Source organism: Salmo salar, chromosome 19 (genome assembly GCF_965601325.2).
Source record: "Salmo salar chromosome 19, fSalSal1, whole genome shotgun sequence".
Taxonomy (NCBI): Eukaryota; Metazoa; Chordata; class Actinopteri; order Salmoniformes; family Salmonidae; genus Salmo; species Salmo salar.
In genome coordinates, this window is record NC_138309.1 from 14,834,548 (window position 1) to 14,856,631 (window position 22,084).

The 22,084-nt window shown below is 42.1% G+C and overlaps 1 protein-coding gene across 2 annotated transcripts; it reads left to right on the forward strand.

The window, feature by feature from the left end:
* The first annotated feature begins 1,441 nt into the window (after window positions 1–1,441).
* Window positions 1,442–20,575, forward strand: ptbp2a (polypyrimidine tract binding protein 2a). 2 transcript variants are annotated; one of them, XM_014157361.3, is made up of 13 exons: window positions 1,442–1,546; window positions 2,480–2,507; window positions 3,788–3,854; window positions 8,879–9,060; window positions 9,512–9,808; window positions 11,515–11,625; window positions 12,030–12,243; window positions 14,529–14,644; window positions 17,295–17,328; window positions 17,810–17,902; window positions 18,172–18,388; window positions 18,679–18,756; window positions 18,977–19,530. In XM_014157361.3, the coding sequence occupies exons 1-13, from the start codon at window positions 1,539–1,541 to the stop codon at window positions 19,104–19,106; spliced, it is 1,575 nt and encodes a 524-aa protein (XP_014012836.1). In that variant the 5' UTR covers window positions 1,442–1,538; the 3' UTR covers window positions 19,107–19,530.
* Window positions 20,576–22,084: the final 1,509 nt, after the last annotated feature.

The following is a 22,084-nucleotide window of genomic DNA, read 5'->3' on the forward strand; positions in this document are numbered from 1 at the left end:
AGAATTCAAGGCACACTTAACCAGCATAGCTACCACAGCATTCTGCAGACATACGCCATCCCATCTGGTTTGGGCTTAGTGGCAGCATCATATGTTTTTCAAAGGGACAATGACCCAACACACATCCAGGCTGTGTAAGGTCTATTTTACCAAGAAGGAGAGTGATGGAGTGATGCATCAGATGACCTGGCCTCCACAATCCCCCGACCTCAACCCAATTGAGATGGTTTGGGATGAGTCGAACCGCAGAATAAAGGAAAAGCAGCCAACAAGTGCTCAGCATATGTGGGAACTCCTTCAAGACTGTTGGAATAGCATTCCAGGTGAAGCTGGTTGAGAGAATGCCAAGAGTGTGCAACGCTGTCATCTAGACAAAGGGTGGCTATTTGAAGAATCTCAAATATAAAGTATATTTTGATTTGTTTAATACTTTTTTTGGTTACTATATGATTCCATATGTGTTATTTCTACAATGTAGAAAATAGCAAAAATAAAGAAAAACCCTTGAATGGGTAGGTGTTCTAAAACTTTTGACCGGTAGTGTATATTATAGTGTATTTAATGTTTTTACATTTTTTAAGTTAACACATGAAAATCACCCCTCCCCCTCCACCTTTCTTGTTATTGGTAATGGTGAGAGGTTAGCATGTTTTGGGATCATGATCTTTGTGCATCTGCAACTTTGTCACTCATTATTATTCATGATTCATTCATGATTATTCGTAATCATGGTAGTGTTCACATTCTATTCTTATTTAAAATAAAAGTGAATCCAAAATGACACAATAGGCCTGCATTATTTACCATTCATATTGGGCTCAACATAATCTGAAACACAACCAAATGATACTGCAAATGCATCCAAAAAGTTTGTAGAGTCACAAGCTTGATGTAGTCATTGTATGCTAGGAATTTGGGACCAAATACTAAACTTTGACTGAATGTAATACACTATAAGCAAATGTGTCCAAATACTTATAACACCTTCAAATGGGGGGGGGGGGGGGGGGGGGGGGGGGGGGGGGTAGCTAGATACATAAAGTGCTTTCATTTATAAATGGTACAACAGATAGCCTATATGAAAACACCCTCAAATAATAACCAACCAGGCCAAAGCAAGCTTATGTCTGTTGTATTGAACACTCCGTTTGCCATCAGCAGAGGACAGTGATCATGCAATGTGTGTAAAATATCCATGTGCCATGACCATGTTTGATGTAGGCACAATCCAGAGTAACATTAAATAACAAAACAAATCTCAATGGTCAAGTCAAATGATGAAGACTTCTTAATGATAATGCATCAATTTAAAGCCACTATAAAATACAGAACAGTTGTACCACTATCTCTTAAAATGCTCTCGTCTTTAATGAACACAAAAAAGCATGACGCTGCATGAAACGAAACACGTTTTTTGTTCGACTATTTCCGCCTTATTCGACTATTTCCGCCACGGTCTCCAGTCCCTCCATTTTGTTTTCTGTTGTTGGAAAGAGAACATTGCAGAAAACTGTGTCGTTTAGAAGGATTTTCTGGCAATGGACGGGTATGTATAATCGGCCTTCTACGATGCTTGTGTTTTTCTTGAACGAATGCATCATGCGCGGCAATATATCGCTGAAAAGTAAAGTAGCTAACGTCAGATTCTAGCTAGGGTTTGTTTTAGCTAGCTAGCGTTACCTTAGCTTGGTTAGCTACTAGTAGCGACTAACTAACTCCTGGCTGACCCATGTCAGTGAACTGGGAGAGAGCTAAATAGGTAACGCTAACGGTAGCTACGTAAACAAAGTATATTTTGTTTCCGAAACTGTTTAGTAGCCTGCTGATGTTAGCTAACTTACGTTAGGTAATACATAGCTGAATAATACATTGCACAGTTCAACGTTAGCTAGCTAGCTAGCTCTGGATAGTATTCCATGCGAGGGTGTGTCGTCCTCGCTTGTGCGTTGATCATTCATTGAATCCTTTGTTGATCGGAAATCTAGCTAACGTTAGCTAGCTATCAACTCAAAGTAGAAGTCATCAACACCGTTTAACTTGAATTGCCATACATGTTTCCCCTTTTATATGTGGTCAGATAATCAACATGTGTGTGTATGTTATAACTATGTGCTTGTGGAAAGAAACGTTTGGTTTTCTTTTTGTAGGTAGCCACGGCACTAGCCCGCTAAATTGCGAATCTTACCATGGGTAACGTTAGCTATCTGACTAGCGTTAGCTAATTTCCTATGCTAACTAGCAAGCTCGAATCTACTTGACCATGCCGCTACTAACGTTAGTTTGTCGGGTGACTGTGCTGCACATAAAGTATCTGCTAATAACGTTACTGTTACTATGTGACATTAGCTGGCTAGCTACCTTCTCTATCCCGTGAGTTAACAAACTAGTTAGTTGAACTGTAGCTAGCTAGATTAGCAGCATGCTCTGTATTGTGGGAAGATTATGCTTAGCTAATCAGTATGTTCCCTCTCTTTTTCAGTATTGGAGATGTTGCAGTTGGCGTAAAGGTAAGCCTCAGTCCAGTGCCCTCTCTATGGCAAAGGTTATAGATGCTTGGAAACATCTCAAATTCTCTCTCATTGCTTTGGCAATGCAAAACTCATTTTTCTTAACCAGCTTAGTTACATTAGGCTTAGTTGTTACATTAGGCTAACTACATCCCGATTAACACCTTGGTCAAGGATTGCCTCCATCCAGTTTTAGTCCCCTATGTTATACTTTATGGGCAGATACCTTACATGGGACACAACTCAAATTTGCAACCCACCCATTTACTACAATTAATACAAACTAAAGTGCTTTTCAAGTCAGAATCTGCACACAGAATCCTAAATGTAGCCTACTACTGTTGAGAGAGCATGTGGTATTGGATCAGAAAGATGAGGCTACATTTCAAATTGTAATTTCTAGCTTTTATGATATTAGAACAACAGTAATTAAATAGGACCAACTTACGTCCATTCTGTTTAGGGAGAAAGGTGTTATTTTATAAATGCATCCTGATCCTGTACCCTTCTAACCCAGTTTGTCCAACAACCGCAGTTCCGTCTGGAGCAAAACAAAGTTAACTCTTCTGCTAAAGGAATGACTCTTGAAAACAAACAGCCCTTTGATAGTATTATTGGGCTTTGCCTCTGTGTTTTTCATCAATATTTAATGTCCAAAAGAAACTTTGCTTTGAGAAACATTCCCAGCCCTGGTGTGAGTTAGGTCTAGTTGTCACATTTTAAGTCAAAGACAACTTTATTATCTGGAATGTATTTGTGGACTCTGGCCCTACGGGAGCACTCCATATCTAATTTATCACATCTATAAAACATGTTGGCGATAAAGAACATTTCGTTCAAATTCACTCGCAGACAAAAGAGAAAAAGACTAAGACCCAGGCCTATTCTATAGTTGGGTCTGTAATGGCTCCAGGCCTCGCTGTCCCATCTGTCAGTTTTAGCGGTGCTCGGAGTACGTCAGCCAGCAACTGCAGCCCAGCGGACAGAGGACAGCTCCGAGCCTTCGGGGAGCGCTGGGGAGCTCCAGATGAAATGACATGTCTGATATCTTGAGACTCCATGAGATTAAACCGACTGACACTAGGAAAAAAACTAAATGAGAGGGGACTCTTGGTGTTATGTCCTCCCTCCGTTTCCTCAAACTGTCCACAGAGAGAGCTATTTCATTGTGGTCTTTCAGGGGCTCTGCTCACTGCAAATGGAAGGTGTCTCTTCTTAGAGAGCCATGCCTTTATTTCACTTTCACTCTTTCTCGCTCTTTGTTTTCTTTCTTTCTTCAGAGAGGATCAGATGAGCTGCTGTCAAGCAGTCTCTACAACAGTGGCTCTGACATGAGCAGTATCAGTGGTAAGTTAGTGTGGTCCTATTTATTTTTTCCCTCTCTTAATGGAATTTGCATACATCATTTGATCGGAGTCCAACGCCATTAAAATAAGTGAAAGGATTAGTGAATGTTTGACAGTTGAATGGCTGTATTAGTAGATACCTTCCTCACGGGAGGTGTTTCAGTATCTGAATAACCTGGTGCGCCTCTGTAGGTGGGAACATACACATGCTTGCATGTGATTGGAGTAGAGATGCTGCCTGCAGTGCATTTCAATAGGCTATATCTCTTCAGAGCATTCCTGTAATGCCTTAAAGAGAAAATATAGTAGCCTGAGAAAGCTACTGTATAGCTCCCTTTATTCTTAATTTTCTTTTCCACAGGTCTAAATCAGTATCTTGACATCCTCAACATCAAATCAAATTTTGTCACATGCGGTACAACAGGTAGACCTTAACGTGAAATGCTTACTTCACAAGCCATTAACCAGCAATACAGTTCAAGAAATGGAGTTAATAAAAAGTTTTTGATGTGATAAAAAAAATAACTATCAAGAAAATTACATAACAATAATGAGGCTATATACAGGTGGTACTGGTACCGAGCCAGGTTAGTCGAGGTAATTTGTAAAGTGACTAGGCATAGATAATAAACAGCGAGTAGCAGCAGTTTGTTTGGCCATTTTATTTATTGTTCAGCAGAAGGGGTAGAAGCTGTTAACCTGTTGAGGACAGACGTTCTGCTAGCGGAACCCCGTTCCGCCTGCGGAACCCCTAGCCAACAGCCAATGGCATCGCACGGCGCAAAATACAAAACCAACTAAAATACCACAATTCTATTTTCTCAATCAACTATTTTACACCATTTTAAAGACAAGACTCTCGTTAATCTAACCACATTGTCCGATTTCAAAAAGGCTTTACAGCGAAAGCAAAACATTAGATTATGTTAGGAGAGTACATAGACACAAATAATCACACAGCCATTTTCCAAGCAAGCATATATGTCACATAAACCCAAACCACAGCTAAATGCAGCACTAACCTTTGATCTTCATCAGATGACACTCCTAGGACGTTATACAATACATGCATGTTTTGTTCAATCAAGTTCATACTTATATAAAAAAACAGCTTTTTACATTAGCATGTGATGTTCAGAACTAGCATACCCACCGAAAACTTCCGGTGAATTTACTAAATTACTCACGATAAACGTTGACGGAATACGTAATTATTTTAAGAATTATAGATACAGAACTCCTTTATGCAATCGCTATGTCCGATTTTAAAATAGCTTTTCGGCAAAAGCACATTTTGCAATATTCTGAGTACATAGCTCGGCCATCACGGCTAGCTATTTTGACATCCGCCAACTTCGGGGTCACCTAAACTCAGAATTACTATTAGAAAAATTGGATTACCTTTGCTGTTCTTCGTCAGAATGCACTCCCAGGACTTTCACTTCAACAACAAATGTTTTGGTTCCAAATAATCCATAGTTATATCCAAATACCTCCGTTTTGTTCGTGCGTTCAGGTCACTATCCGAAGAGTAACGCTCGAGCGCATTTCGTGACAATTTTTTCCCCCAAATATTCCATTACCGTACTTAGAAGCATGTCAAACGCTGTTTAAAATCCATTTTTATGCTATTTTTCTCGTAAAATAGCATTAATATTCCAACCGGGCAACGTTGTATTCATTCAAAGAGAGAAAGAAAAACATGGCGAGTTCTCGTGACCGCGCATCTCCAGTCTCACTGTCCCCAGGCTGACCACTTACAAACTCTGCTCCTATACTTTGCCCAGAGACAGCAGACACCCCATTCCACTTTCTGGCGGCTTTAGAGAGCCAATGGAAGCCTTAGAAAGTGTCACGTTACAGCACAGATGCTGTAATTCCGATAGAGATGTAACAGAAGGACAGCAAATTGTCAGACAGGGCACTTCCTGCATGGGATCTTCTCAGGTTTTGGCCTGCCATATGAGTTCTGTTATACTCACAGACACCATTCAAACAGTTTTAGAATCTTTTAGTGTTTTCTATCCAAATCTACTAATTATATGCATATTCTAGTTTCTGGGCAGGAGTAGTAACCAGATTAAATCGGGTACGTTTTTTTATCCGGCCGTGAAAATACTGCCCCCTATCCCAAAGAAGTTAAGGGGCCTTTTGTTCCTAGACTTGGCGTTCCGTGATCACACAGTCGTCCGGAACAGCTGGTGCTCTCATTCATGCTTCAGTGTTACTTGCCTCCAAGCGAGCATAAAAGGCATTTAGCTCGTCCGGTAGGCTCGCGTCACTTGGCAGCTCGCGGCTGTTTTTCCCTTTGTAGTCCGTAATATTTTTCAAGCCCTGCCACATCCGACGAGTGTCCCGCTCCTTTTAAACGGTAGCTCTAGCCTTTGACTTGGTGTGGATGTTGCCTGTATCCATGGCTTCTGGTTGGGAAATGTACGTACGTCACTGTGGGGACGACGTCGTCAAAGCACTTTTTGATGAAGCCGATGCCTGAGGTCTACTCCTCAATGCCATTGGATGAATCCCGGAACATATTCCAGTCTGTGCTAGCAAAACATTCCTGTAGCGTCCTCGTCATCTCATCACTTCCGTATTGAGCGAGTCATTGGTACTTCCTGCTTTAGTTTTTTCTTGTAAGCCCGAGTCAGGCGCATATAATTATGGTCAGATTTGCTAAATGGAGGCCGAGGGAGGGCCTTACGTGTGTGTGGTGTAAAGGTCGTCCAGAGTTTTATAATTTCTTCCCCTCGCCTTTGGTTGCCCGTGTGACATGCTGGTAGAAATGAGGTAAAGTGGTGGTGATATTCTACCTTAGGCGAGCAATACCTCAAGACTTCTTTAATATTAGACACAAACCAACAGTTATTGTCAAATAGACACGCACCCCTCGTCTTACCAGACGTAGCTGCTCTGTCCTGCCGATGCACGGAGAAGCTAGCCAGCTCTGTGTTATCTGTGTCGTCGTTCAGCCACATCTCTTTGAAACATAAGATATTTCTGTTTTTAATGTCCAGTTGGTAGTATAGTCTCATTCGTAGATTGTCCGGTTTGTTTTCCAATGATTGCACATTGGGCAATAATTTGAACGGTAGTAGTGGTTTACCTACTCGTCTGCAAATTCTTACAAGGCACCCCCCCCCCCTTTCCTCTGTCTTTTCTTCAATAGATGTAATAATCACTACAGACCCTGCTTCAATTCCAGGCTATATCACAAAAGGCGATACAGATTAATCGGCCGATTATTTGTATTTCTTTTTTTCCCCTTTGTAATAATGACAATTACAACAATACAGAATGAACACTTATTTTAACTTAATATAATACATCAATAAAATCAATTTAGCCTCAAATAAATAATGAAACATGTCCAATTTGGTTTAAATAATGCAAAAACAAAGTGTTGGAGAAGAAAGTAAAAGTGCAATATGTGCCATGTAAGAAAGCTAACGTTTAAGTGCCTTGCTCAGAACATGGGAACATATGAAAGCTGGTGGTTCCTTTTAACATGAGTCTTCAATATTCCCAGGTAAGAAGTTTTAGGTTGTAGTTATTATAGGACTATTTCTCTCTACGATTTGTATTTCATATACCTTTGACTATTGGATGTTCTTATAGGCACTTTAGTATTGCCAGTGTAACAGTATAGCTTCCGTCCCTCTCCTCGCTCCTACCTGGGCTCGAACCAGGTACACATCGACAACAGCCACCCTCGAAGCAGCGTTACCCATGCAGAGCAAGGGGAACAACTACTCCAAATCTCAGAGCGAGTGACGTTTGAAACACTAGCGCACCCCGCTAACTAGCTAGCCATTTCACATCGGTTACACCAGCCTAATCTTGGGAGTTGATAGGCTTGAAGTCATAAACAGCGAAATGCTTGAAGAATTGCAAAGGGCTGCTGGCAAAACGCAGGAAAGTGCTGTTTGAATGAATGCTTACGAGCCTGCTGGTGCCTACCACCGCTCAGTCAGACTGCTCTATCAAATCATAGACTTAATTATAATATAATAAACACACAGATATGGTCGAATCCGGAAACTATCATCTCGAAAACAAAACGTTTTTTCTTTCAGTGAAATACGGAACCGTTCCGTATTCTATCTAACGGGTGGCATCCCTAAGTCTAAATATTACTGTTACATTGCACAACCTTCAATGTTATGTCATAATTATGTAAAATTCTTGCAAATTAGTTCGCAATGAGCCAGGTGGCCCAATCTGTTGCATATACCCTGACTCTGCGTGCAATGAACGCAAGAGAAGTGACACAATTTCATGTTAGCAGGCAATATTAACTAAATATGCAGGTTTAAAAATATGTACTTGTGTATTGACTTTAAAGAAAGGCATTGATGGTTAGGTACATTTTTTTGTCCCGCAGATGCGCTTGTTAAATCATCACCCGTTTGTGGAAGTAGGCTGTGATTCGATGAGAAATGAACAGGCACCGCATCGATTATATGCAACGCAGGACACGTTAGATAAACTAGTAATATCATCAACCATGTGTAGTTAACTAGTGAATATATTTGATAGTTTTTATAAGATGCGTTTAATGCTAGCTAGCAACTTACCTTGGCTTCTTGCTGCCCTCGCGTAACAGGTAGTCTGCCTGCCATGCAGGCTCCTTGTGGAGTGCAGTGTAAGGCAGGTGGTTGGAGCATTGGACTAGTAACATGAAGGATGATAAAACGAATCCCCCCTGAACAAGGCAGTTAACCCCCGTTTCTAGGCCATCATTGAAAATAAGAATGTGTTCTTAGTCTGACTTGCCTAGTTAAATAAAGGTGTGTGTAAAAAAGAGAGAAATCTGCAAATCGGTGGCCAAAAATACTGATTACCGATTGTTATGAGAACTTGAAATCGGCCATTCCGATTAATTGGTCGACCTCTAATCACAACCACAATCATTCTGTGCGCCTTAAGTTGTTTGTGTGCGTTCTGGTGGGCAGATTGAGAGCAGAGCAGGATACCAATTTACATTGTGACAAATAGAATAAAATATTACTTTTATTGTCCATCTAGATGGTACGTCCAACGGGAGTGACAGTAAAAAACTGAGAGTGGAAGACAGGATGGAGGCTCCTCCTTCTCGTGTGTTGCACATCAGAAAACTGCCCAACGAAACTTCAGAAACGGAGGTCATTGCCCTGGGGTTACCTTTCGGGAAGGTCACCAATATCCTGACTCTGAAGGGAAAAAACCAGGTGAGTGGGCCCAGAACAATTCTGCAGCCATTTTAGATTTTGTTCGTTGCCGGGCCCTTCCAAATGTCTATTTTTCAGTGAGTGGTCAGTGGGAGATGTTTGGCTCTTGCCCCTTAGATTCCTTTCTTGTGTGACCTCTTTGTCTGAGTGATTCCTAATTGCCTGTGTTTTAATCCATTGGTATTCCTTCTGAAACTTGCCATTTAGGATTGGAAAACATTGGCTGTGTTTGTCTGAAGTTAATGTCATGGTCACATTGTTGAAGTTTTCATAGTGATTTGTTAGGTTTCCTTGTTTTGTGTCCCTTTCCTTGTTTTGTCTTATAATACAGAAATGATCAAGTTTAGTTGAATATAACTGTATAATTTCTGTATCATAAGACTCCATAGAATGACATTGGGTATATATTGTAACAGAACTATAATTTCTCTTTTTGTCCATTGGTCCTCAGGCTTTCTTGGAGCTGGGGACAGAGGAAGCGGCAATTACTATGGTCAACTACTACTCTACTGTGACACCGCATGTTCGTAACGTCCCCGTATTCATCCAGTACTCCAACCACAAAGAACTCAAAACAGACGCCGGAAACCAGCGTGCCCAGGCGGTCTTGCAGGCGGTGTCAGCGGTCCAAGGAGGCGGTACCCCTACATCGGGTTCAGATCTGGCTCTAACAGCTGCATCCAGCCCTGTGCTCAGAATAATCATCGACAACATGTTCTACCCAGTCACTCTGGATGTGCTGCAGCAGGTACTCTCACAACTTCACATTTTGTGTCGGAGAGCAGATTTCTGAATGCGATACACTGCTCAAAAAAATAAAGGGAACACTAAAATAACACATCCTAGATCTGAATGAATGAAATAATCTTATTAAAAACTTTTTTCTTTACATAGTTGAATGTGCTGACAACAAAATCACACAAAAATAATCAATGGAAATCCAATTTATCAACCCATGGAGGTCTGGATTTGGAGTCACACTCAAAATTAAATTATGGTTTCCTGAGGGATCTCCTCCCAGACCTGGACTAAAGCATCCGCCAACTCCTGGACAGTCTGTGGTGCAACGTGGCGTTGGTGGATGGAGCGAGACATGATGTCCCAGATGTGCTCAATTGGATTCAGGTCTGGGGAACGGGCGGGCCAGTCCATAGCATCAATGCCTTCCTCTTGCAGGAACTGCTGACACACTCCAGCTACATGAGGTCTAGCATTGTCTTGCATTAGGAGGAACCCAGGGCCAACCGCACCAGCATATGGTCTCACAAGGGGTCTGAGGATCTCATCTCGGTACCTAATGGCAGTCAGGCTACCTCTGGCGAGCATATGGAGGGCTGTGCGGCCCCCCAAAGAAATGCCACCCCACACCATGACTGACCCACCGCCAAACCGGTCATGCTGGAGGATGTTGCAGGCAACAGAACGTTCTCCACGGCGTCTGTAGATTCTGTCACGTTTGTCACATGTGCTCAGTGTGAACCTGCTTTCATCTGTGAAGAGCACAGGGCGCCAGTGGCGAATTTGCCAATCTTGGTGTTCTCTGGCAAATGCCAAACGTCCTGCACGGTGTTGGGCTGTAAGCACAACCCCCACCTGTGGACGTCGGGCCCTCATACCACCCTCATGGAGTCTGTTTCTGACTGTTTGAGCAGACACATGCACATTTGTGGCCTGCTGGAGGTCATTTTGCAGGGCTCTGGCAGTGCTCCTTGCACAAAGGCGGAGGTAGCGGTTCTGCTGCTGGGTTGTTGCCCTCCTACGGCCTCCTCCACGTCTCCTGATGTACTGGCCTGTCTCCTGGTAGCACCTCCATGCTCTGGACACTACGCTGACAGACACAGCAAACCTTCTTGCCACAGCTCGCATTGATGTGCCATCCTGGATGAGCTGCACTACCTGAGCCACTTGTGTGGGTTGTAGACTCCGTCTCATGCTACCACTAGAGTGAAAGCACCGCCAGCATTCAAAAGTGACCAAAACATCAGCCAGGAAGCATAGGAACTGAGAAGTCGTCTGTGGTCCCCACCTGCAGAACCACTCCTTTATTGGGGGTGTCTTGCTAATTGCCTATAATTTCCACCTGTTGTCTATTCCATTTGCACAACAGCATGTGAAATTTATTGTCGATCAGTGTTGCTTCCTAAGTGGACAGTTTGATTTCACAGAAGTGTGATTGACTTGGAGTTACATTGTGTTGTTTAAGTGTTCCCTTTATTTTTTTGAGCAGTGTACATTTTCTTGTGGGTATGCTCCATTTTATTTGTACATAGTTGACCACTACCTCATCTGACCTTATCTCGTTGCAGAAATTAGGGTGTGTTTTTTTAAATATCTATATTTATTATTATAGTTTTGTTGTTGTTGTGGTTTTTAATATTTTCTCTGATAGTCAAACATCAGCAATGTTGTTGACGTTGTATTTTAAACACATTTCCTGTATTTTCTGTCTGTTAGATCTTCTCAAAGTTCGGCACGGTCATGAAGATAATCACATTCACCAAGAACAATCAGTTCCAGGCCCTGCTGCAGTTCAACGACCCATCTACCGCACAGCAAGCCAAAATTGTGAGTAGTCCTAGTGATGATAATAAATACATAGGTATGATAGAGCGTTTTTCTAAGAACCACAGAGTAAGAGAGACTGTGATACGCGGTGCAGACCTCTCATGGCAATCAAGAGTTCATAATTACGTTTTAGAAATTCGGCAGGTGCTCTTATCCAGAATGACTTACTGTAGTGAGTGTGTACATTTTTCGTACTGGTCCCCTGTGGGAATCAAACCCACAACCCTGGCATTGCAAGCGGCATCCTCTACCAATTGTGCCACATGGGACCGTGAAATTAACTGAGTTGTACAATTTCATTACTCGTTGGCGTATTTGTACACTTCTCGCTGTTTCTATTGTGAGAGCACTGCTAAGGTTTCCACATGCAAATAAACCTGAAACTTGTTTCCATTCTTACTCAGGCCCTGGATGGTCAGAACATCTACAACTCGTGCTGTACGCTCCGCATCGATTACTCCAAGCTGGTCAACCTGAACGTCAAGTACAACAACGACAAGAGCCGTGACTACACCCGGCCAGAGCTCCCCGCCGGGGATGGACAGCCTGCCATGGACCCCAACATGGCTGCAGCCTTTCAAGGCAAGGACTCCAACTCTCTGCTTGGTAAGATCCCAGGTAGATCCCTCTCTTTTCCTTTCTCTTTCCTCTTAATGTCTTCTTTGGGGCTCTTGGGATTGGGAGGTGTTGGAAGCTCAACACTGGTTTAGGGACTAGCTCTGCTTTCTATATCTCTGGTGCAGTGGGGTCTATTTGTCTATCTCTGCTCATGTCTGTCAATTTCATCCATCTCCTATGTCCAGTAGGGTTGGGTGGTATCCAGATTTTCTGTATACGGTATTACCCGAATTGCACACGAGGTGCTATTTAGATATATTTAATTTTGAACACAAAACAATTTGGGCAACAGGGATCTTGATCCGGGAGGGGATTGAATGTCTATGCTGTAACGAAGAAGCTTCGTCTTGATATCTATCCACTTAGCAAACCAACTGCATAGCTTGATATCTATCCACTTAGCAAACCAACTGCATAGCTTGATATCTATCCACTTAGCAAACCAACTGCATAGCTTGAGACCTGAGCTGGATGTCATTTATTTGACACATTTTCTATTTCTTAAAGTTATTTTTATTCTATTTAATCTTTATTTAACTAGGCGAGTCAGTCAAGAACAATTTCTTATTTACAATGGCAGCCCACCCCAAACCAGGGCGACACTGGGCCAATTGTGCGCCGCCCTATGGGACTCCCAATCACGGCCGGATGTGATTCAGCCTGGATTCGAACCAGGGACTGTAGTGACGCCTCTTGCACTGAGATGCAGTGCCTTAGACCGGGAGCCCACAGTGGCATTATAAGCAGTGGCATAGCTAGCATTGTAAATCATACATTTACATTTTAGTAATTTAGCAGACGCTCTTATTAAGTGGCTTACGTAGTGAGTTCATACATTTTCGAACTGATCCCCATGGGAAATGAACCCACAACCCTGGCGTTGCAAGCGTCATGCTCTACCAACTGAGCTACACATCTGGGACGCCTGTATTTCGAAAATACACGCAATATCGCCCAAGCCTAATGTCCAGTGTCAGGTGGAATCACTCTTGCTGGACTGGCTGTGCCTGTCTGCCAGGGAAAGTACATTTGTTTTACCTCAACCGGGGCTCTGGGTGGGTGGGGTTTGCACATCTTAGACCATTCCATTGGTCCTAAAGTGAAATCTCCACCCACACTGGGCCCTGGGTGACCCAAATGCATCCTCAGGCTCTTGTTGGGTCTACGTCCTGATCCCTCTAACCCAGTTATCTCCAACAGGTCGACCGCAAACTAACAGTAGCTCGCAACCCACCTATGAGTAGCTTGCCATGCAATTCACATGTTCCCACCGCAAACTGTCATAAACAAATCAGACCCCTCAAGCTCCCAGCTACTATCTAATCAACGCAACATTGACATTATCCCACCATAGTTAGTGTTAGCCACTTGACTTAAAAAGCTTAAGCTATCTGTAATATTGCCCGTCTATCTGTGTGGTGCGTGCGTGAAGCCAGTTGATGTGATAACTGTCTTGTAGGTTGACACAAATGTTTTCCTCAAAACCTCCTCAATTAACCGTTAACTGCAAAGTAGGCTTACCTGGCAGCAGTATATCATGAGTATGTATATCATTTGTATCTATAATTTGTTATTTGCAAACTTTGCCATGAAATGGGCAGCGGCAATGCAGAAACATCGCTATGCATGCACGTCGGCACATTCCTCACTCGCTAGATACGTAATTTAAAGGACTAGATGCGCTATTAAAGGGAAATTGCACAATAAATACAGTACCAGTCAAGTTTGGACACCTACTCAGCATATGTGGGAACTCCTTCAAGGCTGTTGAAAAGCTGGTTGAGAGAATGCCAAGAGTGTGCAAAGCTGTCATCAAGGCAAATGGTGGCTACTTTGAAGGCTACATTACTACATGATTCCATATGTTATTTCATAGTTTCTGATGTCTTCACTATTATTATACAATGTAGAAAATAGTCAAAATAAAGAAAAACCCTTGAATGAGTAGGTGTGTCCAAACTTTTGACTGGTACTGTTTTCTTCCAGACCCTAAGAAAACGTGTCCTGATTTGATTTAACTGTTGCCATGGACGCAGAACATTCAATTTCATTGTTTCTCTAGGAACAATTTAAATTTTGAGAGTAAAAAAACAAATCTAAGACCAACACATAAAACTGAGAACATCATTTGGGAAGTTAAGAAACATTGCTTGAAAAGAATCAGATTTTACAGGGCCCCCGTTTGAGTTGTTTATGAAACGTTATATTGACAACACGGTGCACTACTTTCTCTGGTACTCTAAGGACAGTGGGGACCCCTGCTCTAACCTCTGACCTCTCTCCAGGTGCCCTGAGCCCGCTAAATGCTGCGGCGGCGGCGGCTGCTGCTGCAGGGAGGGTGGCTCTGTCTGGTCACTCGGGCTCCAGCGGCGTGCTCCTGGCCTCCAACCTCAATGAAGAGGTCAGTACTGTTCTACCTACCTTCCCATCCAGACATGGACCTAACCCCTCTCACACGCCTAACACACATGCTCTTGTTTCTATTGTCCTCTTTCCCTCGCTCTTTCTCTCTCTCGCTCTCTCTGCCTCTTCATGATTTCCAAGTCTGCCAGTGCAGACTGAGCCCCTCTCGCTCTCTTCAAAGATGGGGGGGGGGGGAAGGGGACTCTAGTTTTCTCTAAGCTTTCCTCTCTGGCTCATATGAAAGATCATATGATGACTTTGTATTGTCTGAATCACTCTCACTGCTATTCTCTCTATCCTTCTTTCTCATTTTGCCATACTGAACTGAAACGTAACCATCTCTTTCCTCTCTGCTCTCCTCTCCTAACTTGATCTCTCCGTCTGCCTGTCTCGTGTGAGATCTCTATGGAGAGGACCTTATATTTCAGATACTATGACTCTGTTATTACTTCCCACACTCTCAACATGTACAGTACCAGTCAAAAGTTTGGACACCTACTCATTCAAGGGTTTTTCTTTATTTTGTACTATTTTCTACATTGTAGAATAATAGTGAAGACATCAAAACTATGAAATGACATGTATGGAATCATGTAGTAACTAAAAAAGTGTTAAACAAACCACCCTTTGCCTTGACAGCTTTGCACACTCGTGGCATTCTCTCAACCAGCTTAATGAGGAATGCTTTTCCAGAAGTCTTGAAGGAGTTCCCACATATGCTGAGCACTTGTTGGTTGCTTTTCCTTCACTCTGTGGTCCAACTCATCTCAATCAATCTGATTGGGTTGAGGTTGGGTGATTGTGGAGGCCAGGTCATCTGATGTAGCACTCATCACTCTCCCCTGTCAAATAGCTCTTACACAGCCTGGAGGTGTGTGTTGGGTCATTGTTCTGTTGAAAAACAAATGATAGTCCCACTAAGCGCAAACCAGATGGATTGTGTATTGCTGCAGAATGCTGTGGTCACCATGCTGGTTAAGTGTGCCTTGAATTCTAAATAAAGCATCCCCACACCATCACACCACCTCCTCCATGCTTCACGGTGGGAACCACACATGCGGAGAGCATCCGTTCACATACTCTGCGTCTCCCAAAGACAGGGTGGTTGGAACAAAATATCTCCAATTTGGACTCATCAGACCAAAAGACCGATTTCCACCAGTCTAATGTCCATTGCACGTGTTTCTTGGCCCAAGCAAATCTCTTTTTATTGGTGCCCTTTGGTAGTGGTTTCTTTGCAGCAATTCGACCATGAAGGCTTGATTCACTCACTCCTCCGAACAGTTGATGTTGAGATGTCTGTTACTTGAACTCTGTGAAGCAAGTCCTCATGAGAGCCAGTTTCAGCATAGTGCTTGATGGTTTTTGCGACTGCACTTTCAAAATTCTTGATTTTTTTTCGAATTGGCTGACCATGTCTTAAAGTCATGATGGACTGTCGTTTGTTTCTCTTTTGCTTATTTGAGCTGCTCTTGCCATAATATGGACTTGGTCTACCACCCCTACCTTGTTACAACACAAGTGATTGGCTCAAATGCAATAAGAAGGAAAGAAATTCCACAAATTAACTGGCACACCTGTTAATTGAAATGCTTTCCAGTTGACTACCTCATGAAGCTGGTTGAGAGAATGCCAAGGGTGGCTACTTTGAAGAATTTCAAATATTAAATATTTTCATTTAACACTTTTTTTTGGGTTGCTATTATTATACAATGGAGAAAATTGTAAAACTAAAGTGAAAACCCTTGAGTTGCAATGTCCAGACTTTTGACTGGTACTGGTCTGTGGGGCCAAACATGATTGTTGAATGCCATAACTCAGGTGGTTTCATGTCTGTTGTCTCAAGATTTGTGTGCATGGTCTTTGGACAAATTTGATTCACTTCATACTCTTTAACACGTTTTAGCTGAAATCTCCTTGGCCCAGTTTTTAAAAAGTTATCCATCTGGATTTTGCCTATCGGATAGGATTAAATGCATAGAAATAGAACAGACCAATTATTGACTTGAATGGGAACTCCCGTTCTATTTAATTCTATCCGGATAGATACCTTTTGAAAAACTGGACCCTGAACTTCAAGCTTTAGCCTACTGCATGTCCTTTGTTTCTTCATTGCGAGGCTATTACTCCTATGATTATGGTGTGATTATGATTTGACATTGAATGTACCTTACCCATGTTTGTCCAGGGGGTGATTTACATTTGGCACAATTTATTTGCTTGTTTAGTTCTGACTAAGTACATGAACTGGCCATTTTCTGACCAAACTCCTGCATTTCCAGTGTACTGACCTGTATTTATTTTTGTCCCCCTCCCTCACTTTGTTTTAATATTTGCATTTGCTCCTCCCACCTCTCTCTCTCTCCCTCTCTCTCTCTCCCTCCCCCCCATCTATTCCCCTTGCTTCATCCATCACTGTAACCCCACTGTTCATGATTGGTGCTTGAACAAAACCAACCTGTTCCCTTGGACCAACCTTATCCCCAAATTAACTGAACCATACTCCATGACCACCTTCACCATTCTACGGGAAACCACCCTCCTCCGTTATGGATGATCTGTCCATCTCCGCTACGCTCTCTACCTCCGCTCCGACTCTTCTACCTCTCTACCTGTCTTCCGCTGCTTGCTCTTCTCTCCTTCTAAAGATGGTTACGCCCCAAAGTCTGTTTACTCTCTTCGGTATGTTATTGTTAGCGCTCTACCGCTCTCTTCTTTTGTTGTTGCTTATTCCTGTTAAGAGACATTTTTTATTTTATTTCCTTACACTGTAACTGGTTTGGCTTGTAGTCTTTAGGAATAGGTTATTCTGTTCCATTGGTTTGGTTATCTCTCTCAATCTCTCGTTTCGGCTATTGAAATTGATCCATCCATAGATTTGTTCAAATGCATGGTAAATTGATTTGGCATGTACTGTAGTTTGATTGGCTAAACATCTCACAGAGCTTGTTAACTTCTCTATTTGAGGGTTTCTCTGTCTGACCTTTACAGACACACGCCTCCATTTAATTCTGATGAATGATCTCAAGCCTACTCTCTCTATCTAGCCTCTTTCTCTCTCTGTCTTGCCTAAACCTTCCCTCTATCTCCAGCGCTAACTGTTTTCCTCACTGTCTCCTCTTCCTCCTCGCCCTCCTCTCGTCTGCTCATGGCTTTAACACAGGGGTCTATGGGGACACCCAGAGGGTGAAGATTCTTTACAATAAGAAGGACAGTGCTCTGATACAGATGGCCGATGCCAGTCAAGCCCAGCTAGGTAAGATTCTCCTCCATTTCCCCAACTGTCAACTCTCATGTTAACTGGCTGATTTAAAAAGGATTTTAAATATTATTCCATTTCCCATGTTCTCAAGTGGCAAATAAGAATATTTGTTTTATTTTCTTGATGTAACCTGGATAAATAAATGTTAAATTAACTGAAATTGGATAGGATAAACGTCCTCACAGGGGCATTTGTTTTCGGAACACATTACAGCTGGATAAAACAAACCATGCACACTTAATACAAATCCAATCTGCTTCCAGCGATGAGTCACCTGAATGGTCAGAAGATGTATGGGAAGGTCATCAGGGTGGCTCTGTCCAAGCATACCTCAGTGCAGCTGCCCAGGGATGGACTGGATGACCAGGGCCTTACCAAGGACTTCACCAACTCCCCCCTGCACCGCTTCAAGAAGCCCGGCTCCAAGAACTTTCAGAACATCTTCCCTCCCTCCACCACCCTCCACCTCTCCAACATCCCGTAAGTCTATGTCATGGCCCCTAGACTAGATACTCGGTTGTCTATATTGGCTCATACTGGTTATTGTTAGGATTTGGACGTAGTAAGCAGCTCCTGCATCTGTGTCAGTGTAGCCCCTGATCCAAGGTCAGTTTTGCAGTTTCTCACTCAACGGTATTTGGGGAGGGTAATCTGATCCCAGATCTGTGCTAACTATTGGCAACGTCTATACCTGGAAAGAAATTAAAGAGAACCCTATGGTCTGGGTTGGCTGTCTTTTGTTGGAATGCTAAGTTCATGTGTTTCGACAGAACGGATGTAACTGAAGAAGACCTGAGACTACTGTTCTCCAACGCCGGGGGCACTGTGAACGCATTCAAGTTTTTCCAGTAAGTATTTTTTTCTCTTTACCACTATAATAACGTAACTGCGCTACAGTTGTTCTTGATTTGTTTGTGAATTAATTTCTTTAGCTCTGTGGCTAGCTCCAGGGTGTTACACTGACTGACCCTGTGTAACCCAAATATGTGCATGTTTGTGTGTTCTGTGGGCTTTTTGAGAGCAGAGAAGAATATAAATTCTGATGTAACCATCTTGTCTTCTTCCCAGGGATCACAAAATGGCGCTGCTCCAGATGTCGACGGTGGAAGAGGCCATCCAGGGTCTGATTGACCTCCACAACTACAACATGGGTGACAACCACCACCTGAGAGTGTCCTTCTCCAAATCCTCCATCTAAACCAGCATAATGATCCTCCACAACATCCATCGCTTTCTGTTTCCAAATGGCTTTTGGCTGCTGTTCGTTTATCCTGTACAATCTTTCCGGACTGGGGGACCACATTTTGACCTCATTGTAGTTCTTTCTATTTTTTCTTTCTACGTGTTATCAGTCATTCCTTCAGAGAGGACCAGAAACTAAAATGTGTATTAAAAAAAAATAAGTTGTTGTACTTGTATGGTTTGAGGAAATTTTACCCCTGACCCCTGTGTAAGTCCCATATTCCATTTGTATGATAGGCAAACCATTTTCTTTTTCCATCTTCTTATTATGAAGGGTGGATGAATGGACTTTGGCATCTCTTTATTATGATTAGTTACATAAGATATGTGCCTTACCTGACAATATCAACTCTTTTTACATTTTAAATATTTACACGAATCCCTGCAGTCAGATTTTGAGGCACATTAATTTTGATGTGTAATATTTGTTTAAAACATGATTTCTGTTCTCCCATGTGACTGTGCAGTTTGAACTTCTGCCACCCAAAAAGCTTCTCCTTTTCAGTTGCAGGTGTTGAATTTGTGCCGGGTTTTATTTTGTTAAAGTCACTATAGTTGTTGTGGAGTGGGGAACCATATGAGATTGAAGTTGAATCAGTCTTTTTACAATTGTTTTTTTTTGCGCTAACTTGGACCACCGTGCTTGAGGTTTCTTGCGAACAGACAACCAACAATGCAGATTTAATCCAAGTTTCCATCTGTATGATCATTTTAACTGTTTTTGTTTCCACAAGTCATCCATTTACTAAAATAGTCAATGTTGCTATTCTTTAGGTGTTAGTTTTCCTTACCTTCTTTTGTTTTGGTTTATGTACATGGGTAGAAGTTGAGTGGTTTCCTAAGCATGTACTGCCTGGTCTAGTTATTGGAATTTAAGTTGGTAGTACTTTATTCATTTGAACTGTACTTCATAACTGTCATTGTCCTACAGATGACGAAACAAATGTCATGGCAATATTATGAAGTACAGTTCAAATAAAGTGTTACAAAAAAATCTGCTGTTGCATGCGTTGGAAGAGGCTAATAGAAGAGTATCTGTAGTGACGTCAACGTGTTGCAGTTTACTGATGAAGGTTGGGACCAAAGTGTATGTGCCTTTTTTAGTTTTAATTTACATTGCATCGCCAAGGAAAGGAACAATATTTTAGTGAACTGCTGATATATTTTGTATATCTGAACAAATAAGACACAGGACCTGATTCAGAATCAACAACCTTCATTCCTTCTATGGTTATTTTAAGCTGATATAGATGTAATACCCACAATTGTTTGAAGAATCCCACAACCTCAACTTTCTAGAAAATGAGATTCTGTTTTTCAAGAGAAGTCATGTATATTTTCTATCAGTTACATTTTTACAGCTCTAGAAATGTAATATTCAGATATAGTTTGGAAGAGGCACAATTAAAATAATTTTCTAACAAAGTCGGGAGATTTGGTCTGACTTAGTTGTTTGAGATTTTTTTCTTTCTCCACTTTTTATCTTCTCTCTTGTGTGTACTTTGCTTTACCTGTGTAGCATGCTCAATAAACTCTTCTGTAGCTCTGTATTCACCTCTTCTGTCTCTGTCTACAGCTTGCTCATCTTTCTTCGGTCTCACTTCACTAGGTTTCTGATATCACTTATATTCTGTCCCAGGGTGGGAAAGGAAAGGGACCAAAACAAATGGGGATACTAAAGCTCAAAATAGGCCTAATTCAATTATCTGAACAAAATAAATGAACAATTTGAAGTTTGCTTCTGACACATTAAACCCCCTGGTTTTGAACTTGTTCTGTCTCTTCCTGTAGATCTAATACACTAACTGGTCTCTGGGACGCACACTGTTTTAAATCCATATATACTCTTCTCTTTCTGCTCTGTAGGGGATTCTGTCACTAAATGCTCATAACCACTGGAATTAGCTGCATATCGCACCAATCCAATGCCACCATTTTATCTAGACCTTACGCTCCAACTAACATATTGTGTGTGGGTAGACTGTGTCACTTACTACCATCTCTGGAGTAATCTGTAATGTCGTTCCATTCTGAGGCCATAGGGGGGGAAAGCATGTCTAACATCCATTGACCAATAACTCATGTTTCTGGTCATGAAATGTTTTAATGTCTAGTCTATGGCAGTCTGTTTATTATAGTCTCAACGCATTTCTGTACTTGACCAGTGGCTGCTGTGTTTGCAGTGCCGTTATTGAGTCAGTTCATCGGCATGGGCTGTACAATGATGGACGCCCTGTCTGTGACTGTCTGATGAAGACGATTCTCCAGCCCCGCTCTGGAGTTGAAACGCGGGGCCGGTGTGATTCATCATGGCCTAGTCCTAGATTGACTACCACCATACCGGTACTCCCAGTCCACGCTGCTGTTATTTTGCACACTTAAATGAAAGCGCTTGTGTTCTCCATCTACCTTGATAAACAGAAAATACATGATAAATCAGCGAGCGGACGACCCAGACCGAATCAATAGCTCGTCTAGCCCCAATGCATCACGAGACATCTGTATCCACTCTCCATCACCCAGTCAACAAGATGGGAGCTATTCTATTTTTTTTCTGTCTTTTTTTCCCCCACTGAAAGGTGTGGCTAAGAAGTTCTTGTTGGAGTTGAATATAGTGTTACTCTGTCCTGTGCAAGTTCCAATTATGTCAAAATGTTTCTGTTTTCAGTAAAGCTCTATTTTTTTGTAATTTTGTAATATTTTATACCGCAACCATCTAGTAATCCAAAGTTTGTGTGTTCAAGTCGCACCAGGGAGAATTGTAGCATTTTAGATAACCCTTTTCCTAACCTTAACCTACCTTTCCTAACCTTTCTCGTTTAGTTCTAACATTTTAGTAAGTTCTCTGTAACCTTTGTTGTTAGTTCTCCTACCCTTTTACATAGATTCTTCTAACCTTTGTGGTCAGTTTTCCAAACCAGCAACATGGAACAA

Bases quoted from the DNA above. Each gene is read 5' to 3' on its own strand.
- ptbp2a (XM_014157361.3), top strand. The intron at 9,061-9,511 runs GTGAGTGGGCCC...ATTGGTCCTCAG, and splicing joins CTCTGAAGGGAAAAAACCAG to GCTTTCTTGGAGCTGGGGAC. The intron at 17,329-17,809 runs GTATGTTATTGT...GCTTTAACACAG, and splicing joins AAGTCTGTTTACTCTCTTCG to GGGTCTATGGGGACACCCAG.